At 37.0% G+C, this 25,781-nt stretch overlaps 2 protein-coding genes across 2 annotated transcripts in view; both read right to left on the reverse strand.

Annotated features, from left to right (window-relative positions):
* The window catches only part of LOC146133344 (medium-chain acyl-CoA ligase ACSF2, mitochondrial-like), a 32,561-nt gene extending 12,969 nt beyond the window's left edge, over positions 1-19,592 (reverse strand). Inside the window, exons 1-9 of the mRNA XM_083397555.1 lie at positions 19,439-19,592; positions 19,118-19,313; positions 18,801-18,929; positions 18,230-18,402; positions 17,805-17,970; positions 17,456-17,551; positions 17,035-17,180; positions 16,583-16,674; positions 16,393-16,466 (exon numbers count right to left, since the gene is read on the reverse strand). Of these exons, the coding sequence (XP_083253681.1) occupies positions 16,393-16,466; positions 16,583-16,674; positions 17,035-17,180; positions 17,456-17,551; positions 17,805-17,970; positions 18,230-18,402; positions 18,801-18,929; positions 19,118-19,313; positions 19,439-19,569 (1,203 nt within the window). The 5' untranslated portion in view covers positions 19,570-19,592. The remainder of the gene's footprint in view (positions 1-16,392; positions 16,467-16,582; positions 16,675-17,034; positions 17,181-17,455; positions 17,552-17,804; positions 17,971-18,229; positions 18,403-18,800; positions 18,930-19,117; positions 19,314-19,438) is intronic.
* Positions 6,947-15,491, reverse strand: LOC146133346 (uncharacterized). Its single transcript, XM_083397017.1, has 11 exons — positions 14,131-15,491; positions 13,707-13,868; positions 13,257-13,413; positions 12,318-12,520; positions 11,432-11,748; positions 10,845-11,020; positions 9,825-10,008; positions 9,213-9,340; positions 8,520-8,746; positions 7,657-7,825; positions 6,947-7,431 (listed from the first exon to the last, which is right to left on the reverse strand). Exons 1-11 carry the CDS (start codon positions 14,518-14,520, stop codon positions 7,355-7,357), a joined length of 2,190 nt encoding a protein of 729 aa, XP_083253143.1. The 5' UTR covers positions 14,521-15,491; the 3' UTR covers positions 6,947-7,354.
* Positions 19,593-25,781: the final 6,189 nt, after the last annotated feature.

A 25,781-nucleotide genomic window follows, 5' to 3' on the forward strand; every position in this document is an offset into this window, starting at 1 on the left:
CGGTTAGTTTTACTAGACGTATCTTACAAGGTGTAACACGGGAAAGCCATTACAGCGATCCGACCTAACCCGGCACACTAGCGCTTGATTGTGATGGAAAACTTAAGTCGCGTGTTGCTTCAGGCACCCAAGGGACCCTTGATACAATAAATGCGATCGCAGTTGGAGGCTTGCAGGCATCAAAGCCAGCTTTATTAGGTCCATAACGCTGGGATTATAGTGGACCAAATGTAGCGGCTATAATACTAATTATAGCAGTTAACATACAACTGCGTATAGTTACAAGGGCGATAAAAGCAAACACAAAACCTCGGGGATTCAACACAGACGATAAACGCAAAAGCAAAACAAAGTACATAAGGCTACAAATTAGTTTGATTTAACACTTAAATAAGGCTCATTATTGAACTTTGTCGGTAACCAATAAAAACCTCAATATGCCATACTATAACATTATCAATATTCATCGGCCTCGGTCTTGGATGAGCAACCTAGGAAAGCTGTATATGCAGTTTTTCAATTTTACAACAACCTGGCTTTTACCTGCAAACAGCACGTTTGCTTCGGCTTGAATCCTCAGGCTCTACAAATAACGATATAATCCGTTTGACTTGCGACGGTTACGATTTTCCGCGTTCAATCGCCGTTAAACCTCTCCAACAAATCGCTAAGGACGAGCGCTGTTCGAGCCCCAATAAACAAGCGTAGCGAGCATTGCTTTGACCTATATATCCGTCGCGGGAGCAACGAAACGACGCGCAAACAGACATGGGAGTCTTCGCAATAATGTCGACATAATTTTTCTGGCAGCGTTAAATTGCTCGTTGCGCGAACGAGCCGTTGAGATTTCGATTTACGCGAAAACCGGGAATCGATAAACTATTACCGGACCGCGACGTATTATTGCGAATATGAGTCGGTTTAATTGCATAATAGCCTGTAAAAAGCACAGGTCACGTCTGCAGAGTTATAACTCAGCTAAGTTGGACTTACCTTAACTTAAGACAAAGCACCACCAGATTAGGAGGTAGGCGGAAATTTACAGACCTCTGGAGTCTGTAAATTTTTAAGAAATACAAGTTTTTCTAATTTATAGCAAGTGACAGCCACAAGTATAACCCGGCAGAAACTTAATCCTGCCTTGCTTAAACCTTAATTTCAGAATTATTCAACAAACAACTTGAAGTGTAGGCTTCGTTGACACCAAAGCTCAACAACACATTAGTTTATAAATTAGGTAAAACGCCTGTACAACATTTCCATCTGTCGCGGTACGTCTCAGTCTACGCCAAGCTCAAGGCTTCGCGAAACAAACTCGAATCGACCATAGCACTTCATACACATATCGCGTCTTACAACCTAGAAGTGCGGCCACCGGGCAAGTTACCTGCCACGCAATGAGGACTCAACTTTCGAATTTCGCTGCGTGATGGGAAAATGGAATCTCCCGGAAGCGATCGAAGTTGCAATTACTTCCGTGTTCAGCAGCGCGGCTTGAAACCGCTGACGCCGTCGCGACTGGCCCGCGCTGAGCCCAGGCGCCGCGGCCAGATTGGCCATTGCCGTCATTCCTTGCGTGTCGAGTGCATCGAACAATACTTGTATAGTGTATGCGCGCGCACCGTTCGTTCAACGACGTGTGGCTCTTAAATCTTGTGCCTCGAAAGATTCAAGTGCGCCGCGAAACTTATTGTACTTTTGGTACATAACCTACCGGCGTATTACAAAAAATCACACGCAGGCAAGCATTAGACCTCAATGCACACCAATCACTAGACAACTGATATAATAAACATATACATTGTTTTTCTTTTTCGTGTAGTAAGGCTTTAAAAAAAAGCACGCTCATGGCATTCATATTGCAGAATATTTGATTTTATAGAAACCTGGTTGTGCAGAAAGTGTGCCGTATTTTGATTTTCTCAGTTTGCCACAAAAAAGTTTGAAAACCACTGGTTCAGAGAGAAACGCTTTCGTGTTGCGGTTATCCAGTATTGTAATGGCTTTAGTCAATAACTTGATTTTGGTGCACTTAAGTCACTGTTTTTTCAATGATTCCATTTGACTAGAGTCGTTTTGGTAGAATGACTTAACTTGACTTTAATATTTTAAACAAACGACTTTACTTGGACTTGAGTCATTGAGCCAAGTGACTTGGGTGAAAATTAAGCGTTTTTATTTAACATTTTATTGCCAATTGAGATATTGCTCTCAATTTTTGCACGTAAAATGATTAGATTGCTACATGTTGCTTTTGTGATATTTTTTTAGTTTAGTTATTCCTCACAATCGCACGAATTTACCACTTTTGGTGGCTTATCGTTTTATTTTTATCTGACTTGACTTGGAGATGACTTTGTAGATAACTCTAATAAGAAATTGACTTGGGCAACTGATGACTTTGATTGGGACTTATGTTATTTCACAAATGACTTGACTGGGACTTAATTACTTTAAAAATGACTTGTTTACAACATAGAGATTATCCGTCGAGCCTCTGTCATACAAGGGGTACCTGCGCAAGGCGATAAATGTCAGGTTATAGGCCCAAATAGCAAATACCTTACTACTAAGCTGCAATTTCGTCGATCAATCATTGCCTGGTTAACAGCACCAAAAGAGACTTCCTTAACCTTGGAACCGTGATCCGACACTGTTCGCCTTGTCTGACATAATTAAAACATCTGTCCTTTAATTTGTTGTTATGTATCTATGAAATGCCTCATAGTGATTTTAAACATTGCAATGCTTGGTATTAGCAACTCTCGTTCAGAAGAAACCATATATTGGAATATTATTTATCTGTATTTACTTTAATAACCCAGTTGTTAATGTTAAATGACAATGTTTTGTAATTCTCAAAATGACAAATTTTCCAAGAACAACTTGTCATCAAGATGATGGCAATTATTTAAGAACCTATTTAAGGCGCAAGTTGATTGAATCTACAATTAGATCATTAATTAGGAATCTTTAGTATTTTTTCTCCAAATCTTGCAAATAAAAAGCTAACAAAACTCATTAATTAATATTTAGAAGTATTGAAATATTAAAACAAAAACTTTTTGCTATATAATGTATTTAAGCCACGTCTCACTTAAATCACACATCACATCAACAATTACGAGCTTTCGCATTCTCGATTTTAGTAGAAGCAAGCAAACTTTAATATTTTTACATAGACACAGATTTCAAAATCTATACATTGCTGTTATTTATATAGATTTTTTGTTATCATCGTGCGGTAGTATAAAAAAAACAAAAACACAATAATTATAGTTATAGACTGCGAGCTGAAGCAACTATGGTACCTTATATAGTTTATAGTTACCCAAAACACAAAAGAGCTGGAATTTTGCCTTGTCAGGACGTTTGTGTACAAAATGTCATCTTACTAGTAACACGTGTATACCACTTAATACTTTAATAGGTTCCCTTAATATAACCTATTTTAGATTGTATCCTTTTGTCGCCACTGTGACCTACAATCCTCATCTTCAAAACACTGCCATGTAACAATAAAATACACAAACGTAATTCGTTCATTTTACGTGCAACCTTACAGCAATGTTTTAAGAGACTCGACAGGCTAGCTGCGGCGCCGGCAACAAAAGTTTAGCAAATTCACTGTCATGTTTGCCTTCTTAGCCATTGAGACGAAAGCATGAACGAAAAAAGCATTGTTTTCTAATAAAACTGTACATGACCAGGTTTTTTTAAGGTTTGGTTTGGGTGACCGCTAAGTAGTTTTAAGAGACCGCAAGTGTTTCATTTAAGTACCAAAAAGTTGCAAGTCCAAAATTTGGGAAACCGCTGGAGAAATTTGGGAACCGTTTCGGTCTCCCAAAACACCTTAAAAAAACACTGGTACATGACAATAGAAAATGTTTGCCAATTAAAATTCAGGGGTTCCCAGTTTAAACAATACCTTCCCTCTGATCAAAACAGCCAGTGGTTACTGCGAGTATAGTTAGTCTACGTCAACGTAAGCAAAGTTATAGGATGTAAAAATAACGTATCGGTAATGGGACAAACTTTTATGGTAAAAATGATCTCCATGTAGCTTGAATAATAAATATCCTTTTGCTACATTGCCGGGAGAGCTTCTTTTTAGTAGCATTAAAATAATTACGGTCCAGATTTGTTTTTAAATAACTGACTTGCTTCTGCGATGGGGTTAACGTTAAACCTTCTGAACAACAGAAACGGTATTCATTTTTCACAACGCTTGCTCTTACATAGGGTCACATTGTTACTTGATAATGTTGCTCGTAGTTCATGTCTGAACGTATAAGGCAGCGAAAACACGTCAAAAACACATATAAAACGACTATATGACTGCATCAAAAGTTATGCGCCCTGTTTAGCTATCGTGTGAAAGAAGCGTGAACTTACATAAAGTGTACTTGTTATTTTCGAATCCGAATACCCGGTACAATTTTTAACGCGGTAAAGTGTACAGCACACGTGCTGCGTCTATTCAAACTCAGGTGACATTTTAAATCCGATGTTTGCTTCGATCACTTGTCTTCCAAAAAGCGAAATACATCACGAAATAGATCGATGTGGCTACCACAGGCACCTTGTCTGATGGCAGTAATTACGCAATATGCATCAAATAATGAAGCCCATAAATTGCAATGAAATAATACATGTTCTCTAATGAGGCCTTGGTGTGGCCGAACTGCTCTAATCAAATGCAATATAACGCTGCATAAATCAAATAATAGCAGGGAAAATTTGCGTAAACAGTCAATATACAAAATAAAAGAAAGACCCTGTCGACAACGCACAATAATACATTATTTCGACTTTGAAAGTGTCTCAAAATTAACTCGACAGAAATAGCTGATCGACGGGCGCTCAATTAAACGTCGCGAGGGCTTGTAGCCATGTAGTTGCGACACAGTTGACATGTCCCTGGGGGGCCTAATCAAATCACGTCACTTTCATGACGCTCAAGCTCCCAAACGAGCGGTGCCATAGTCAATAATTCCCGCAATTAAGAAGCGAGCCCCCAGACAATTGGGTAAACCTCGGGATCGAACAATTTTTGTAGATATTTTGGATAAAAATGAATATCGAGCGAATTTTCGTAATACGGACTGTTCTAATACAAACACATTTCTTTACTGCTATACGTTAAGCTATACTTGTCAGGTTTGTGCGTAATTTTTGAATGGAAAAACACCACTTGTAGAATAGATCTAATGATGCCGTTTTTAGCGTAACCGCAGTATTCTGTTTTAAATAAAGTTGTTTTTAGATCTTTTTTAACCTTTGTGGTTTTTTTGGGATTACCTGTAGAATATTTCTGATTTCTTTGACACAATTTGCTGGACTTCGACAAAATGCTGTTACACGAATCTTCATAGTTTCAAAAAAAAAAAACTTAACATTCTTCAGCAAAAAACTCAGTCGGGTGACAAAAAAGAAATACTTCTACCTAGTATAAGTGTTAAGTAGCCTACTCGTGTCGACCTTTGCTTTGTATCCATTACCTCGAAATAATTTAATAGAGAAGCGTAATTCAAACGAGCATAACATTTTATACGCACCATCTTGTAAACTATGCATTACATATGTATCTGGCAAAAAAACTTTTTCAAAACATGTCACAAATCATCTTGGCTATAACTTGGGTATTTGTAATATACATGAAAAGCTGGAACAGACGAAAATTTCTGTTATTACTAAAATTTTGTCATTTTTAGGCTGTCGTTGGTAAGGTTTTGTAATCATGCTAATGCCGCAGTTTTGTTGTGCCAAGACGTTTTGCATCGCGTCGTTAACATTAATTATTGATGGACAGTGCCGCAACTTTAACAGATATAGATTCACGTCAATCCCGCAATCATAAATATGAAATAGGTTCCAGATTGTTATTGCAATGTGGAGGCGAAGGTTTCAAGACACGACGGTTTCGAAGAAATGCAGTTTCTTTTTATAGCATCTCTGATATCTGGTAAAATTTCGAAAATCGTATACGTCAGTATGAAGCTTGATATTTCAAAAAAAATTTGCTTTTTTACCTTACATATTATTTCAAAAGCGTCCGGCAAGTACTACACTAATGTTTGTGGTTAACACGCTTGCCATTTAGTTTAGCCGTTCATACACACTGATGGGGCTTGCAAACAATCAAAATGGTGGCCGTGTTGATCAAAAAAACAAAACTGTTACCCTAAAAAAAGAACTACAGGAGCGACGCGACGCACCCAGAGGTGAAAGGGGGTTACATAAACCGGGCAAACGCGAGCAAATAACATCCAGGCAACCCCAAGGCGCTGCCAAAACAGCGCTGATCGGCTTGAGTCTCATATCATCTCCCCGAGGCTAAGCCTTATTCGGTTGCGCGCAGAAAGCGCTTTGTCAGTGCAGAGTGGGTCTGTAGTTTCCCAGACAAACCGGGCTTATATGGGGCCGCGATTGCCTCGCACGGCACAACAACATGGCCTTCAGATGCGCTAGCCTATCAGTGGAATCGCGGCCAATTCGAGTCGCTTTGAGGCATATTCCCTACCCACTCCCGACAACTGGGCTCTCATTCGCGGATCGAACGCCTTTCGCGATGATTCGTTACAAAAGTCAGCGCAGCTTTCCCACGATTCGGGGCAAAAACAGATCGGGCCTCTGTGACCTATGAATCGGCCGTTTGTGACGTGGCGACAAAATCTGGAAAGCTGTTCGAGGAATTCGGGGATCCGCACCGGCGCTTGCGTAAGCGCCTTTTCAATGCGAGGACTTGAGGAGTTCCTGAGCTGAGGTGTTTAACTTTCCCACAAAAAATGACGTGTGATGTAAAATTTCCACCCCGCCAACAGCAACACGTACGCCAGGCACAAAATGTGGACAAATATTGCCGTTAAAGTACGCTTGAAAACAAATGTCATACACACAGGTGCGTGAGAGATTCGGTGAAACATTAGATGTGGAATTACGCGAAAAAATTCAAAATACCAAGTTAAATTCAAATTACGCAAAAACAACAACGTTTAACAAGGTATTTAGTTTAAGTACGGTAAACTATTTCTGTATACCGAATGAGAACTTGGGTTTGGGCAAACACAAGCCCGTCGCTGCATTTTTCTGCGAATAACCCTAAAATATATTTGGTTAACAATTTTCGTTATTTTTTGTTCGGTTGCTTCACACAAAATGAAAGCCGTGAATTAATCCTTTTGCACTAGACCACGATGAACATAAATACGTGTGTTTTATTAGCAAAAGCGATCAACTTACGCAAAGCATTAACGTCGATATGTACAAAAATATATAAAAAACTATCTAATGTGTGCAGAAAACACGGCGTTGTGCTTGAAAGTGGTCTCTGTTTCATCAATTTTCCGGTGAATCAATTTGCTCGTCGACCTTGTTTACGTTTTCTTGTTTTCTTGCGCTTAGGTTTTTGTACCTTTGCTTTTTGAAATTCTGAAAAAAAGACGAACTATTTACAAGATTAAAATGTATCAAAACCATTAAGATTATATGAAATTAATTTAAACATTTTCGCATTGAGAAACGTCAAATGCATATTTGAAAAACAAAACTGCTTTTATATTAACCACAATTTTGTATAAAATAAGGAAATTTATAAAAAAACAAAAAAAACGCTGCAGAAGCCCTTTCGAAAACAAATAGTTCACAAAGACTTACTTTTCGTGCAACCGCCGTTCAGCTGGCCAGCAGGAACTTCCAGTAGGTTCCGTCCGCTGTGATTGGCTGGCGCGGAGCACGTGACGCCCGCTGATTGGTGGATGTCGACCCATCTTTTTAACGCGTCGATTCGGCAGTCGCAGCGCCAAGGGTTGTGGCTCAGGTCAACCTGGAAATGGAGTTGTACTATTTTCTATGTTTTAGACAACTTAGGCGTTTCTTTTTTGATAAAACATGTGAAGGTTTACTCTATCTTACTCTATCTACTCTATCTAACATACTTAAGGTTGTTTCACCTATTTACTTATTAACTACTACGGTTTAAAAGTTTTTAGCATGATCATGTCTTTTTAATTGACACAAAAACTATGGAAGAACCTAAAAGTTTGAACTCAAGCATTAACAGCAGTCGTCGAGTTTTTAGATAAATAAAATAAAAACACTTCATTTAAATTAAGAAGCGGCGCATCTGCACTAGATTTCAAATATACCGCTGGCAACAAATATATTATTATTTTGGCCAAGTAGTCTGATCTAAAAAGGCCAATCTTCATGTTCTAAGTAAATTTTGTCCAACATTATATAAAAATACGTTTGTTTACGTATTTGTTTGAGGGTAACATTTTTTCGCACCCAACCAGTGTTACATAATGTTAACTTAATACATTAGGTAAGTGTTGTTATATCCAAGCACAAATAGGTTTCTGTTTAATGTTGTACATTCTCAAAGATATATTTTTAGTAATCGTAATGCATATAAAATAAAACAACTATGTACATTAGAACAAAATCACAATTAAGGTTAATTTAATTCGTTGGTAAAAAATAACTTGACGTAAATATGTTTTTTAACTTTTACCCACGTTCTCAGTGTTGGCGGGCAGACCCGAAAGCTTTTCAAGAATGTTGCCGGACAAGTTCAGTTTTTTGAGGTTGTTGAGGCTCTCGAGAAAAGACTTCTCGATTCGGTGAATCTGGTTGAACGACAGGTCGAGCCGCAAAATGTGTGACGTGAACTGGTAGCCCGATGACGCGGGTATGACGTCAATCGCATTGCCGCCGATGTGGAGCGTGTTAAGGAGTGCGAGACCTTGGGAAAGATGTGGGCTTTTTAAAATTTCGCGTCTAATAAGCTACAAAGTAGTGTTTAACCTCGAAAGCTAATTTTTGTACGCATGTTAACGAATGTTTGTTCAGTATCACACTGTATGTTAATAGATTCAAGCAAAACGTATGTGTATGTTAATAGTAATCAACTAGAACACTTCAATTTAATAACCTACAAATTGTATTAAATACATAAGTTAGCTATTTTTCTTCATCATAATATCGAACTTTTTTTAAACTTAAGGTCGCTAAAAGTATTTTCTTTTTATAAAAAAGCTATAAAAATGTTTTAAATTACAAACAGACAACTATTTTTTAACCAAAAAAATACAGGTTGTTATTTATGAAATTTGTTGACGGTAGCATTGGTTAAATCTCAGAGTAGTGGTTGAACTTTAAACGACAGATGCTTTGTCGAAGCAACACGCGGAAATAAAGTTCGGTTTTACGGTTTCCATTTTCAAACATGTCACCTTCAAGCGCCTGCACAGGAAAGTTTGTGAGCTCGTTGTTGGACAAGTAGAGCCGCTGGAGAATCGAGCAATGTTCAAACGTGGCGCTTTCCAACGTCGCCAGTCTATGTATACAGAAAAACAAATGCGTAAAACATGGAATCAGTAAAATAAAACATTGCAAAACCTGTCCCAATACGTTCAATGTTACACCAATTAAATACATAACAGATTTTTCCATACGAAATATATCCGTGCAGAAAATTCAGGCATGTGCAGTAGACAACGCTCAAAAATGTCATAAACCACTTGTAGTGATATAAATCGGAGGTATTTTGAAGCATTATGATCGCAAACTTAGGATCGCAAACAGAAAAAAACAAATGACTAACACATAGAACCAATGTTACATCAAGTAAACACAGAAGAGATGTTTCATACGAGAATATATCAGTGCAGAAAATTCAGGCATGTGCAGTAGACAACGCTCAAAAATATCGTGATAAGATCTCCAACCCTTTGTACTTCTTCAGTATGGAATACAAACGCAACAACGTATACCTGCTGCAAAATGCAGGTTGCGCGCTAGAAACGCCATACTTTTCTCACCTGTTGTTTGACACATCCAGCCACCTCAGTCTGTTCAGACCCTCCATGGATTTGCTCTCCAACGACACCAAGTTGTTGTTTTGCAGGTAGATGGAGAATACTGCCGTTAGAGGGCGGAAAACGCCCGCCGGTATTTCCACGATTCGATTGTGGTCGAGAAACAGGTAGGAAAGGTTTTCGAGATCTGGTAAGGAACAATACAAGTTTAAAAAATAGAAAAACTATTTTCTTTTTGTTAAATTTTTTTAATTTTTTTTTTTTGATAATAAAACAGTTTGCAGGCAACAAAACAAGCTGTGGTCACCAAAAATGGCGAAACGTGTTAAAAGAAAAAAAAGGCAAAAGGCAAAAGAAATACATGTGATGTGGTTGACGCATTTTTCCGATGGGACTATTTTGATTTTGATTGGCTATTTGGCAACCTTTAAACTCCAACTATAATATGTTACACATATTTTGCGCCAAGGAATGTTTACCAATAAAATATTAAAAAGCTACAACTCTATATTAGACTTCAAAAAGTAGTGTTTTAAACGTTTTATTTGTTTGTCTTAAATAATGGCAATGATTTCAAATTATTTCAATGCATGTTTGTCAATTAACGGCGGCCAATAAGTTTTTTAGTAAATAGTTAATTTAACGTTTAGCTTGGTATAACTTTAGCAGTCATGTGGAAATTCGGAAAGGAATACACGATTCTAAGGATAAGAATACCTAAACATTGGAATCAAAATCTGCCGTTTATATATAATAATATAATTTAAAACGTACAGTTTCATTAAAAATGCCTTAAATGGAAAGTGGCTCCGTATTACATACGTACGCGAGTGGACAAATATGACCGCTTTCAATCGGAATTTTGGCATCAAATTGTATACATATAAAATAAAACCGGGGGGTTTGATATTCTAGAGTCGGTGTTCCGAATTCAAGAACTGCTACATTATTTTACATGTATAATATAGTGCATAAAAACACTTTAATAACTGTTAACAACCAATCCGAATAAATTCAGCTCACCATCAAATGCGTCACTTCCAATCTCCTCGATTTTGTTGTGATTCAAGTAAAGGTAAATAAGCTTGGTGAGACCTCTGAAGGCGCCAGAGCGAACGGTTGTCATCCCGTTTCGCTGCAAATGAAGTGAAATCACGTCCTGGGTGTATCCAAACGCCCGAGGCTGCAGAATCTTTATTCTGTTGAAAAAAATAGACAAATTTGTGAAGGATATACTCGAAGGGATGCCCAACAAAGTAGGGTATTAAGGGGCGTATTTAGCGCCTCAAACTGCTGAAAAAAATTGGAAAAAGGTTGCAAAAACGAAATTCAACCAGTTTGCAAGGCACCCAAGTTAACTGATCATTGCTTAGAACGGGGATTTAGAACGGGGATTTAGAACGGGGATTTTTTTTTCATGATTCTGTAGCAAATAGTAGAAACAGCTGAACAAACGGGGCATATTTAACGCCTCAAACTGCGGAAAAAGATTAAGAAAGAATGTAAAAACAGAGTCGAATGGTTTGCAAGTCACCCAAATTCATTGCTAGGAAAATGATTTTTTTATGAAAAAATGTTTCAATCAAAATGACAATGCGTATGCTGCTCACCTGTTGTCTCTCAAATCCAGCAGAGTGGTGGTCCTTGGCAGTCTACTCGGCACCGAAGTGTAGCCGTGCCCGTTGCAATTCAAGTGCTGCAGCTCGGAAGAACAAACGCACCTGGTTGGGCAGAAGAACCGCTTCGGTTTGGTCGTGCCTGGGATTCGGGTCGAGTTTGAACCGCCCGAAACCGGTTCCTCGAGCGCCGTTTCGGACGAGCAAACCAGGTCCTCAATTTCGAGGCTCTTCGCGTTGCGACCCTCCAGTTCGCCGGGTGACGCACATGTGACGTCGAACGCGGTTTCTTCCGTCCAGCGTCGGAAGTCCTGGAAAACGATTTTGTAAGAAATTTGTAAATTTTTTGTAAAATAAATTGTGGGAAAATTTTTTGACAAAAACGGTCTCACAAAATCGGTTTTAATGAAGGATGTGAAAGTAGGCAAGACGCTACATACACACACAAAACTGGAAACAGCAAGGGGTTCACCAGTAACAACTACCCGTGACAACAAATGCTTACACCATTCTCTTTACATTTTGCTAAATCCCTTAGAAGTTATTTTATGCATAATTCCAATGATGTGATCTTTGCACTGGGGATGTCTGACATATAAAAATATATTTTGTTAAATCTTAATAAAGAAACAAAGATAACTAATCTTTGTAAAGTAAAGCAAAACAAGATCTTTGTATGTTTGACCAACTTGATGGCAATTTGACCAACTTGATGGTATCGAATTAGTCGGCTGTATATTTTTAGCATTGTATCAGGTATCAGTCTGGGTACAAAGAATGGGATACCCTACTCTACCCCACACGTTCATAAACATCCAATTTGAGTATTGAAAAGGTTTTTTCTTTGGCATTGAAAGGTGTTTTTGGAAGACTAAATTACCTGCATGTTGCAGTCGCAGTGCCATGGATTCTTTTCCAGTCGCAGATCGACTAAAATCGTGCCGCTGGGTAGCGCCGGTAAGCTCCGCAGTCGGTTGTTCGAAAGGTCAAGGGTTCGAAGCTTGGCAAGGGGGACAAACGTCAGCGGCGTGACGTGAGTGATGACGTTGTGGGACAGGTTGAGGTGGGTCAACCGTGCCATGCCTGTGGAAAGAAATGTGTTTTTTGCTCAATAGATAAATACGATTGTCGATTGTAGTAGTGAACAACTGTAAGGTCAATAGTACTAAATAATCAGGGATACCAGAACTCTAAGTCGTGGCCCGTTTTAATTCATTAAACCTATTGACAACAGATACACAGGCATTGATAAACAACATATTTTACACTGTTTGCTTCGGAAAGCTTTCGCTGAAGTTTAATGACCAAATCAGGGCAGGGTTATGAATTAATTTTGACATTGGTATATCGAATTTTAGAAAACAAAATTTATCGAATTGTAGTTGTGTGAAACAACCTGCGGGACGCAAATTTGGTGAGATCTGAAATAACGCAAGGCATATTCTGGGAAAATTCATACTTTATTGAGTGACACCGAAATGTTGTCTGCTTGGCTGCAAAGTCTTAATTGTAAACATTGTTGTTAATCATTAAAACATTGCGACCAGTATATCGACAAATGTACTTTCAAACTGTTTGAGGTGATCGAGATGTCTGGAGCTTGCCAAATTAATTTTTAGGCACTGAATTTAGTACATTTAGTAGAGTGTAACTTACTTACAAATGTTGCAACCTATACTTACACTTACTTTGACAACTAACATTTACCGTTGTGATATAAGCCGCAGACCTCTCAGTGTAATTTTTTTACGTTAATCGTGCCTCTTTAGTTTGCTTTAAAAAAACGTTTCGTTTTCTTTAAAATAATCCTTCGACTTACCGGAAAACGTTTCGTCCTGCAGCGATTTTAACTTGTTTCCGGCGGCGCTGAGAAACGATAGTAACGGCAGTGTTACGTCACCGGGGAGCATGGTCAGACTATTGTTGTCTAGCGACAACCTGCGGATGCTTCGAAGTGCTGCAAGGCCTGATATCGTCTGAAAAAAAAAAATGTTTTTGAAATCTTGTCCGAAAAAAATATTTGGCTTTTGTAAAAAAAATCGTAAGGGTCCTATTACACTCTCTTAAAAATATTTTAGCCCTACGAATTTTACTAAACTAAATTATAGTAACATGCCTATACTGTTCACATCTCCAACAAAACACTAACGTTACATAGATCGGAGAATTAAAACGGTCATTTTAATTCGAATGTACTAAACAATAGTACAGGTTCGGTTAATAAAGTTAACATGAAAAAATTATTATTAAAAACGTTATGTCGACTCACCTTAATTTGATTATCGTCCAGAAAAAGGTTTTTAACTTTTCCGAGTCCATTAAGTGCACCTTGGGGGATCTCCCCGAGACTGTTAAGCTTGAGCGAAACGACTTGCAGTGAGGCTTTACTTAGCGGTGCGAAGGTTCCGGGTTCGATTCCCGCGATTTTGTTCTGCATTTTTAATTAACCAACGTTAAGTGAAAAAATGAACACGTGAAATCAAATAACAAATGCGTTATAAATATCACTAAATTGTCAATATGCAATCATAACTTGCTTACGTAAAATTGTAGTGATAATGTAACTTAGCATATAAACCTGGGTTTTTTGTCATTTAGCAGTAAAGGCCAATTTCAGGTTTAAGTATATTTATAGGCTTTTCAATATTCACACCACTAGAATTAGAAACGTCTAAAGCTACAAAATCACGTACCTCGTGAAGAAACAGATTCTTCAGGGTCCTCGAAATTCCACTGAACATTCCTCGTCGCAGTGCAGTCAGAGCATTCGACCTCAAATTTAGGTTCTTGAGCCTTCTGAGAGGCGAAAAACTGCCTTCCTCGATATCGCTTATAGCGTTGCCGTTTAACAGCAGACTACCGAGATTGCTGAGGCCGGCAAAGTCGCTACTTCGTATGCCGGCCAGAGCGTTCAACTTGAGGTTAAGGGTTTGCACAAAGGGCGGTATAGGTCGGGGCACACGCCGTAAATTGGCTCCGGCGCAACTGACCACTTTCTTTCGCTTGTCGCAGTCGCAACTGCGTGGGCAAGAGGCGGCCTTTTGCGCGACCAGCAGACAAACTAACGCCACATAAAGCTTCATTTTATTCGGCAAAAGTGAACGCTAACACCTGGGCGAATAAACGAACAACGGGTATGGTAGATTCAGACTCCTGTTGTTTTGTATTCTATAAGTCTATCGCTGTGGATAAATGGTCTACGAAAGAAGTCCAAAGCTGCTTGCCTAACGTATGTAGTGATCTCTTCGTTTTAAAACTATTAAAGCATTTAGGGATATATTATCGACGATTAATTCACGTCAATCTCAATACCAAAACTTTCTCAATAAACACGCTGTAAATTAACCTTAACATTCTTAAATAAAATAGCTGTTTTCAAGCTCTCCAAACTCACAAAGCTGTACCATTCGGTGGTCTGCAAAAATGAAACTTCATCAGAAAAAATAGAAACTCGCTTCTCTTTCTCACGGCAACAAACTTACGCAAAACGATAGCAGCTGTGACAAACAGGGCGAGAAATTAAAATTAACCTACATCGCGATTTCTCTTGTGATGTAATCGAACGACCGAACAATAACTACGGAGCCACAATTAATTCGCGACCATGCACACAAGTTGGCAACAGCTTTGTCCTCCTTATGAAATGAAGGCACAAAATTAGGCGGATATCAATATAGGTTTTCTTTTGTTTCTAATAGCACACTTTTCATGAAGAAATGTACACATAGTGCAGAAATGATTGTGAGCTTCGGATTTAAGCAGATAGGTTTTATATTGCCTATAAAACCTATGTTCTAGTCTATAAAAGATCAGTCGAAAAAGATTTTTACCATTGTACATAAGCATCACGCAGTGCAGGAAATAAAGAGAGTTGTCATTTTTCGACACGACAACCCGCAATTTACTGTGCTCCCTAATTTTGCGAAAGCTGGTTTAGAAAAAAGCTAGTTCGCAATCCGGCATTCGGAAGTTACGAAATCACCTGTGTTGCCAAATACAAATTTTCCAACAATAGGTACTAGCATTTGTACACAAGCAACTAACACGATTTTCCCATGGCAAAATAAAAACTGAGCAAAACCAAAAGCGCGTGATAAATCACAGTTTCGTGGAATTAAGCAGCAGTAAGGAGTCTCACGGTAAACTAAATAATACTTGTAATACAGCACAGCAGTGCACAAGACATTGATTTTAGCGTACAAGCATAAAATTGATAAAAAATCAATTTCTTATGTTTTTCCATTAAAAACGTGTTTAGCTTAGGCAAGAAATTGCGTTTATTGCTTAGTAATCCCCGATATACAGACAGGCTCGAAGGGAAATAGTTGCAAATGTCAATAAATATGTTCAGCAACTAATTTTTTCACTTCATAAAAAAAAATACAAGTAATTCCTGTTGTTGGTGCTGCTATTTCTGGTTTAGAATAAAAAACAATAAATAAATTGTTTCGGAGGTCATTGCAACCCGTATCGTATATGCAACATACAAATATAACAGTTCGGACTTAAACTGATCTAAAAAAACATTAGCTATGAGCCACTTGTAGCCTACAGTGCTTTTCTGTAAAAACAATATAAAATGTATCATAAAAGCAAAATAAAACCGGCATTTACAAATTTGCCACACATTTTCGGGAGTGAAGCCTCTTTAAAAAATGTTTTTTTTTTCAATATTTATCAGTGATATACCCTTGAGTTATCGGGTGTGTCCGTCAGGCGTTGTCACACGTCTACTTATTGCTCAGGATTTGCTAACCTATACAGTTTGTAGTTACAAAGCTTCGTGAATAAATTGGTGGTAAATCTGGTTGTACACAGATCTCTCGGACACACCATTTAGCTGACACGACTAAACATATTTTTGCGGCCAAGGGCGGAATGGTGAACTCTGTTTGCAAACAATAATCACCACCGTTCAGTTTCAAGTTCACTTTCTTGCAGAAACACCCACTAACCTGTACCGTTACACCGAGAACCTCGTTCGTCCTGTTCACTAATTCACCCGGGCACGGGGATCCAGCCATTACGCCTGCGAAGTGAGATCAGATTAAGTGGTTTAGACAAAATTGAAAATTCCACATAAAAGTAGTTTGAATAGAATTTTAAAGCTTAGTTTTTTAATCAACGGTTTTGAAAGACATTTACCTTTTGTCAAATTCGGAGCATTGAATTTCATGTTTTCGGCTACCGTTGTGCAATCGACATACATTGTTGGGGTGCCGTATATTGTGGTACAACTGTGGATATGCACAGCGGTGGTTAAAAAAAGTCATGACTGCATGACAAACATATTTCAAGTTTTTAAAACAGTAATATGTTTAGAAATCAGAATTTTTCTTTTTTTAAGGATTTTAGTGCTAGTGTAAAAGTAATGCGCTCGTTGCGATATCAAGCATTTCTGGTTGTACAATTACAACCATCACTGAAGGCGTCACAGCTTTTTTTTAACTAAAAACATATTTTCGAATGAATAAAAATATGTCAAACAAGCGACAAATTTCAAATATCCAATAATTTTCATTAAACTACAATAATATATTAAGCGGTCCATTTTTCTTGCTTTTATCACGATAAATTTCACAGTTAGTGAGCCTTACTTCTCTTCTATCGTGGACTTAATCGTCGCTTCGGGGTCGTATCCAGTTGTAGGGAAAACAACGGTGGAACCATGTGTTGCCATGCACATATTACCTGCCACCATGCCAAAACAGTGGTACAACGGAACTTGGCAGCAGATTCTGTCCTGGAAAAATTAAAACAAAACGTTTTTAAGCAGGACCATCCTACAATTGGCAATAAACACATAACGTAAAGCGGTGAAGACCATAAAAGAAAAATTAGGACAATGCGGTAATTTTCGCTAGTAAAATAAACAAAAGAAAATATAGGGCAAGGTGATTCACAACTTCACAAGCATGAAATGCAGTTAAGTTCAAATTTAATTGCATTCAGGCTATAAATGCAATGTAATAGTTTTAAACAGATGAGAGTTCATGGTAAGCCGATATAGGCCCCTACCATTTCAGTGTATCCCATTCTATCTCCAATGATGCGTGCATTGTTAATAATATTGTGATGACTCAAAGTGGCTCCCTTGGGTCGACCTGTGGTACCCTGGAAAATAAAATCATACAATTTATTCTTTTTAATTATATACACAAAAACATTTTTATCTTTTAAGATCCATCTAGTGATTTATTTAAAAATGACATTAAGCAATAAATTAATCCTTAAGTAATTACAAACACATTTTGTATATATACAAGTTGTAGGTATATAAGTTCAAATATAGAACGGTAAAGAAGCAGAATTACACACAATTTCCAATAATACTGGTTTTAGAATTGAATGTTTAATTTAAACTTACAGAAGTGAATTGTATATTTATTGCATCATCAAACTGAAATTTGTTTTGCATATTGTGAACCATTGCAACTTCGCGTGGTCCCCCTGCAGCCAAGAGGTCATGAAACTTAAGTGTTCCATGATAATGGTCGTCACTGATCATTATAACTGTCTTCAAGTCTGGTAACCTGTAATAAAAGGGAATTACTTTTGTTTTGCTTTGCTTTAGGTTCATTTGGGGTTTACAGACAACTACTGGGGAAAGTTAAAAATGGATGTTGTTTATTTGGCTGCACTGTCCTTTAAATACAAAGTAATGCATAATTAACTCCAATTTAATTATTATGTTTTTGGAAAATCACTTAATTATGCATGTTACTAAAAATAACCCAAGTCTTAAATATTTAAAGCAAAAGTTGCTTACGTTACTAGTTAAAAAAAACTTACACTTTACTAGAAAGGTGACCTGGCTCACAATTCTCGATTTCTGGTGCTACAGTTCGCAGCATGTCATAGTAGTTTTGCGTCTTAAATGTTGCAGAGGCAACCAAGGCTTTGCAACCAACCAGTTTTAGAGCATATTCCATCTCATGGCTCTGATAGGCTGGGTTGACATTTACCTAAATATCATGTGCAAAATCAATACTCATTTCTAGAAGTCATTTTTCGGACATCAATAAAACAAACAAAAAAAAATTGAAAAAAATTTAAATCTATAAAAACATTTATAATGCACAATAATCAAGCACCAGTATGACTTATTGGGTTGCCAATTAGACTTGTACACATAAACATAGACATATACATACAAAAAAAATTAATAAATAACAAGTTTAGAAATTGCTTAAAAAGGGAAAATAATGCTTTTTTTATTTTTTTGGCCAATAATACATAAACAATGAACCACAGCTGCTTTTTAAAATATTTGAAAACGTGTTAGGTAACTTTATAAAAACGTATAAATTTATATTACCGAATAATAAACTTTATTCTACTTTAATTTAGCAAACCCATTTACCAGGACAGCTCCAATCCTGGATGTTGCAAATTGCGTTATTGTCCACTCCATCGTGTTGGGACCCCATATCCCGACCCTGTCACCTTTTTCAATCCCAATTTGCAATAAACCTGCAGCTAGTTTGTCGACCTGCATGCAAAGAAAGTTTTAATGATGCAAAATTGGGAACCAAACAAAACTAATTAAAAATATTCATGAAATACTAAAATTTGGTAAAATCTTGTAAAATTTACATCACAATATTTTTTTGTGAATAACATAATTAAAAAAAACAATCACAATTTTTCTGTAACATTCAAACTAAACAACTAAGTTACCTCTTCCATAAACTGTGAAAAGGTTCTTCTATGATTTCCATCACAAAACACCAAGGCTTCTCTGTCCGGGAATTTCTCACATGTTTCCTGCAGCAACTTGCCAAGAGTAATTCCTCGAAGTGGGTTTGTGCAAGCGTAATGTTGGTAACTTTCTGTCAGGCGGGGCGTGGGAACTTTTTTTTCATAGTTAAAATTGCTGCAATGTGTAATTTATTTGCTTTATATATATGCAATAAAAGTACCAAATTATGAAGTAAGACATATTACAATTATTTAAACTTGTTATTTAATATAAATATATCTATTTATTCAAAATATTACCTTGAAGTTGATAAATATCTGTTTTTGCGACTTGAAATGCTGCAGACAGATTCTGTTTTGCTTGACTGTTTTAGGCAATCCAATGCAACTTTTGATCGAATTTTAGAAATGTTTAGCATTTGAGTACTCATACCTTATTGCTACAAATATACAAACTAATACAAAATCTAATAAAAATAAATTATTCTGTTAAAATCTAGATAATACATGCAGCAGTTGTAACAAGTAGCACAAAATGGCTATTCGTTTAAAATGCCACATCGACCATGGTATGAATATAGGAATGTGTTACAATAAATATTTTGACCAAATGGTAGACAGGATAAAGTATGACGTAATGCTTACCTCAGCTATTTATTTGGGTTAAGGTAAGCGTTTGAGTTAGGATGGTGATTCAAGTATTATTATATTATTTTATCTTTGCGAGTAGATGCATTGAACGTTACGTTATACCTTATTCTGCATTGGGCTAAAACATTTAGTCAAAGTATTTCCGTTACAAATACTACAACTAACTGGGACAAACATGACACGACTCATTTCTGTTTCAGCTCAGTCACGATTGCCGACGCGAAACGCCGAATCATGTGACTTTGTGCAAATACAACGGCACAGATGTCTTCGCTAAACAGGGAAAGCCCCAAATTAATGCTGCTTGGAATTGGACGCACTCTCAAATTTGTATTGTTGTTTGCAGCGTTTAAACTTACATTTAGCAGTATTATTTCTCACTAGCCTGTCTTTGCAACGTACGCCGTTAAATTATTCTGATTTAAACCTTATAGGAACATTAAAACCGTTTCTTACTGTGTACATGTACGGTAATAAACGTGTATCAATAATTCGGTGTTGTTGTAAAACTGTGCTAATTACCACACCACTGCGAGCTCTTTCGTGACCAAGTTATGGCCACAAATATTACAACAATATAGCCGTTTCTCCAAATATGTGATTCCGGTATCTAACAGAGCGCTGGGCAGTAATCTGCCACTGGCTGTCATTACGATTTACAACTACACTATGCGTGTTTTTTTTTACAATTTTCCATCAAATTATAACAAAAACCTTTTTAACACATTTAGGTGGTGTGTTACGCTAAGGTCAGTCATCTAAAAGACAAACTTGTTGCGGCATACGCTGATACTGATAGATCGTCTGACACAAAGTTAAAACGCTGTAGTATAGTAAACATTGCCTGGTGGCGAACTGTTATATCCAATGTTCCGCGTAGGTATTTTTTTTCTTTACGCCAATTTGCCCATGGAGCCTTAATTCAAAATATGAGCTGATGAGGAGTAGACCTGTCACTTACTTACGTTAAGTAGTTTTCAAACTTCAGCCCCGAAAGAAACAAGTAATAAACGAAAACTTTTGTAATTTACACTCTCCCAAATGGACAAGACTCCAATAACATCGAAAACCAATAGTCTAGTAATTATGTTGGTAAAAGCCGAAACCGTTAAAAGTCTAATTTACTTTCGCCCTACTGTAAAAAAATAGTTTTGCAAATTTTTTAAAGTATTATCAAAATTAACTTTTATTGTTTTTATGCAGGTTTATTTCATTGTAAGTTTAAAATACCAAACCAATCTATACTGTGGATACTCACATACACATCAATTCCCAACTGGTTATGCGCTTGCTCGATCACTTCAGGAGGGCAATATGAACCAGCGATAACACCTTAATATATTAATAACTGTAATGCGGAAAAGTAAGCCTTTATTGACCACTTTAATTCTTTCATTAGTTAGAAAAGTAGGCTATATAATTACCAGTATCCAATTCGGGAAACGTAACGTTTGCTTTTTTGGCGACATTGCACACGTCCATGAACATAGTTGGTAAGCCTAAAATGATTGCACATCTGCAAAAGTGAAGCCCATTTTAGAACCAAACTAAAAAAATAATTAAATTTAGGACCCGCTTCATATGATAAATTTAGGACCCGCTTCATATTCGACCAAACGTATGGTAACTGACGTATTTCCACGCCAGCAAAACCTGTTTGAAAACATGTTACGTTTTTAAGGTAAAGTGGAATATTTTGAAATGCAAGGTAGTAAAACGAAAAATGCGAGGTAATAAAACGAATTTCACTTTATAAATGTTTGAAAAATTCCTTTCGGAGTATAAATAGTTTTATTTAAAATAATTTATTATATAAATAAAGCATTCCAAACGCATCAAAAACATACTACGTTTTAGTAATATCAACCTCATTAACGTATCCTTTGAATTCTTACTTTTCTTTTGCCATAGCTCCTACAAATGCCCGTGGATCATACATACTCGTCGGGAATACGATGGTTAAACCAAGCACGGCACCAGACACCATTCCACCAACCATTCCGAAGCAATGGTAAAGAGGAACTTGGCAGCATAAGCTGGCCTAAACATGTGTATGTTTGGTAAATGGAAGATACACATACATACGTTTTCAACAATTGGGATTTAGTCCTCTGAAGTCGCTTTTTGACAAACGACAAAATAATAATAGAGTTCAAAACTACCTCGGAAGCTTGTTACGTTTTCATTTTTTGTTGAAAGCTTAGAAGAGGATCCAGAAATTTTGTTTGTGCGTTCATGAAATTTTTGAACGTTACGTCAAAAAGTTATAGTTTAAACGTTAGGTTATAAAACAAGCAAGCTAAAGAAATCAGTATAACTCGTGCCAAAATATTCAACTAAATCGAGTATAAATACATTGAAGAAAACGGCCGTGGAAATTCGAATAAAGCATTTAATTAAACGGCCAATAGCACTGCTTCTTAATCTCGTCAACGTGGCGGCCAAATTTTATCACCTCTTTTGTTTACCAAAATAGAACGTTTACTAATAAATTGTTTTATGGCCACCAGTATGTGGTTCCAAAACAATGTCTTTTTAACAGCGCTTTCGGTGTGCGGAAATTTAAAAAGGGACATTTACAAATCTTTTGAAGTATTTTTTTAAGTTTGTACCATATTATATTGTATTTCATTGCCAATAAAACATTACCTGCGCTTGATCGTCGTAGCCCAGTCGACTTCCAATAAATTTAGCGTTGTTAATAATGTTGTGATGAGTCAAAGTTGCTCCTTTTGGATGCCCAGTTGTCCCCTATGAACGCAAACGCAATTAAAAAAACAAAACAATTTGTTGCTTGCGAATAAATAAACAAACGTCAATTTATGGAATTGTTTTTAATTGTTACCTAAACTTGGACCTAAATTTGGACATGGTACAACAATAAACTTATTATAAAATTATTACTAATCAACAGTGAGTGCTTTTGCAGCTATTTTGTCAGAAAATGAGCGTTTGTTTTTGAATCGTTAAAAAACGTTAGTGATGGGTTTTTAAAGTTAGTTTGACTAACTAAAATATAAACCACAAGAACACTGCTGGGTGTCTACATGGGAATGAAAATCATGCCCCTATACCATGCCACCAGGGATTGATTAAGGGTAGTTTAGACCTACGGATGTTTACTAGATAAGTTTTGCAAACCAAGTGACAAAAACAACAAAGGCACATATTAAATCCTCTCAGTCATTCGTTTTTAAACAAAAAAAACACAAAAAAACAATATTGTACTGGTACTGAATCTGAATCAGCCTTACAAAAATCTTAACCTTAAAAAAATAAGGGCTTGTTTTCAGAGTCTAAGGCTACAGCCTTAGTAGCCTAATGGGTAATCCGGCACTACATGCCCCCTATACCGTGCCAACTTACCGAAGTAAATTGGATGTTGATAGGGTCGTCGCACTGCAGCTTTTTCTGGATATTGTGAACTTGGGAAACTTCCTGCGGTCCTCCAGCACGAATAATGTCTTGAAATTTAAACGTTCCTTCGTATTGCTGTTGGGGGTCAATTAATATCACTGATCTCAAGTCTGGAAGCCTGAAAAAATAATATCGTAAGTTGCTTTCGGGAAAATAGGTTATGGTGAACAGAATAAGTAGCAGTATGTTTGCAAATTTTATCGAATTCCGATTTGTATTTTTTTATGTTTCATAAATAGGATTTTGGAATTTTTATATCGCATTTTTGTTAAAACGTCGAGTGTTGCAAAAAAGCTATTTTTAATAGTTTAAAGTTTCAATTAAAGTCAAATTTAGGTCATTTTAAAAATTATTCACTTCAGTCCTCCAGTCCAAGTCATTGCCTATACCCAGTACCCAGAAAGTATTCAAGTTTAAATCATTGGGACAGTAAGTTAATTCACGAGTTTACTAACTTACATAAATAAATGTGAAGTATTAAAGTCAAGTCAAATAAATTATTCTAAAAAAATATTTCTAAGCCTTTAACCGAGACAAATTGTATTACTCAAAACACACAAGTCAAGCTATTAGCAGTTAGTTCAAGTTAAACCTAAGAGCAGTTAGTTGACTTCATTCATTACATTCCCAAAAAAACACCTACAGTCGTGGCAGGGGCGGATCCAGGGAAGCATATCGCCATGTCCCCCATAAACTGTTTTTTGCCTATTTAACCTACGTAAAAGCAAATCATTTTTAGTTTAAAATTGGTTAGGCCCATAGGGCCCTCTTAAACGAAAGTTTTGTCAACTTACTAACCTATACAAAGGATTTTTACCCGCTGCATTTTAAAAATACGTCTCGTTTACCTTGTTTTATGACGTAACGTGTAACCTTAGGTTTTGACATTATCCCAGAAATAAAATGCATGGCCTCCATCAAACGAAAATCCTTGATCTACCCCTGATACGTGACCAAAATAAACATAATAAGGAATTATCCAGTGGAAGACACTTACGCCTGGCTGACCAGATTGCCTGGTTTGCAGCTCCCAATCTCTGGCGCAACGTTGCGGAGTATCTCGTAGTAATTTTGAGTATAGAAGGTGGCGCTTGAGACTAGCGCCTTGCAACCGACCAATCGCATTGCGTATTTCAGCTCGCCACTTTGATAAGCAGGGTTTATGCTGACCTGTGATAAATATATATGGTGTAACTATATATATTATGCAAAAATACTTTTTAATACAATACATTCGAATGGTGTACCAACTGCCAAAAAATATGTTTAAAGTGTATATTTCCTAATTTAGACAAATTCTACTTTCCAGCTTTTATTGTTAAACACTTGCGTAAACCAAGATGCGACAAAGCGTAAAGGTAAACGAAGACGTTTAAAAATGATGGCAGAACCTACTCCACAAATTCTCATAACACCAGATCTCTTTTCTCAATTAAGGCATTTTCAGTTTTCCGATCTTTCATATTTAAACACTTGTGTATAACTTCTTAATTAGTTGGATAATAAAATGCAGTAAATCGACGATGATTTGACTTACCAGTATTGCTCCGATCTTGGCCGTCGCGAACTGGGTTATCGCCCACTCGAGTGAATTTGGACCCCAGATCCCAACACGGTCGCCCTTCTTTATGCCGAGTTGCAGCAAGCCAGCGGCAAAGTTTTCGACCTTATGAGATACAAAAACAATATAGTAATCTTTGTATATGGCCGTATTTGTCCTAATTCTAAATAGAGAAATCAGGTGGCACTGTATAAAGACAAATTGTATTTGATTCTCGACAAGCTTTTTTTTCGGTGATCAAAAAAGTAAGTAACGGCACCCAAGCGAGGCTCACAGTCGAACAAAACATAATTAAAAAGTTCGATGCCATTAATGTGGGGCTCAATCGGGATTTGGGCTTTATGTCACACTACACCTCATAGCAGGCTGCACTACACCCATCGTACCTTGAAGCGCAGGCATCGTAGCATAATTGTTTTTGCGTCAGTAACACGCTTTTGCGAGCATGTGCCTGTGGATATGTTAGACGTCACCATTCTTATCGCATTTTACTTGCGCCTGTGCTTTTACGTGCATTTTAATTGTTTTCATTTATACTTTGACCTGATGAAGCACGGTTGTGCGAAAGCTTGTCGAGAATCAAATACAATTTGTCTTTATACAGTGCCACCTGATTTCTCTAAAAACAATATAATGTTCGTTTTGTTATGCCGCTAGCGCCACAAGCAAAATGTTAGGCAAGTTTTGGGAGATAGAAATTTTGAAACGCGATATCAAAGTTACGTCATAACTAGGCTTACCATATTTTTGTGACTTCAAAGCGGGACGCCTCCAAAGACCAAGACCCCTTAGCTGTGATTTTTTAACTTTACGTTTTCCGATATTATTACATAGGCCTATGTTTGTCATCGAAAGTTCATGCGCATATTCTCTGTCTAAATATCGGTTTAAGTTCGAAAAATACAAACGAATTGACGTTAACGATACAAAATTTACTTATTCGCCCAATCATACTTTTCTGTAGATAACACCTTCTTCAAAAAGACATTGTTCAATTTTACATTCTCGTAAAAG

This window comes from Ascidiella aspersa, chromosome 9 (genome assembly GCF_963924565.1).
Source record: "Ascidiella aspersa chromosome 9, kaAscAspe10.2, whole genome shotgun sequence".
In the NCBI taxonomy this organism is placed as follows: domain Eukaryota; kingdom Metazoa; phylum Chordata; class Ascidiacea; order Phlebobranchia; family Ascidiidae; genus Ascidiella; species Ascidiella aspersa.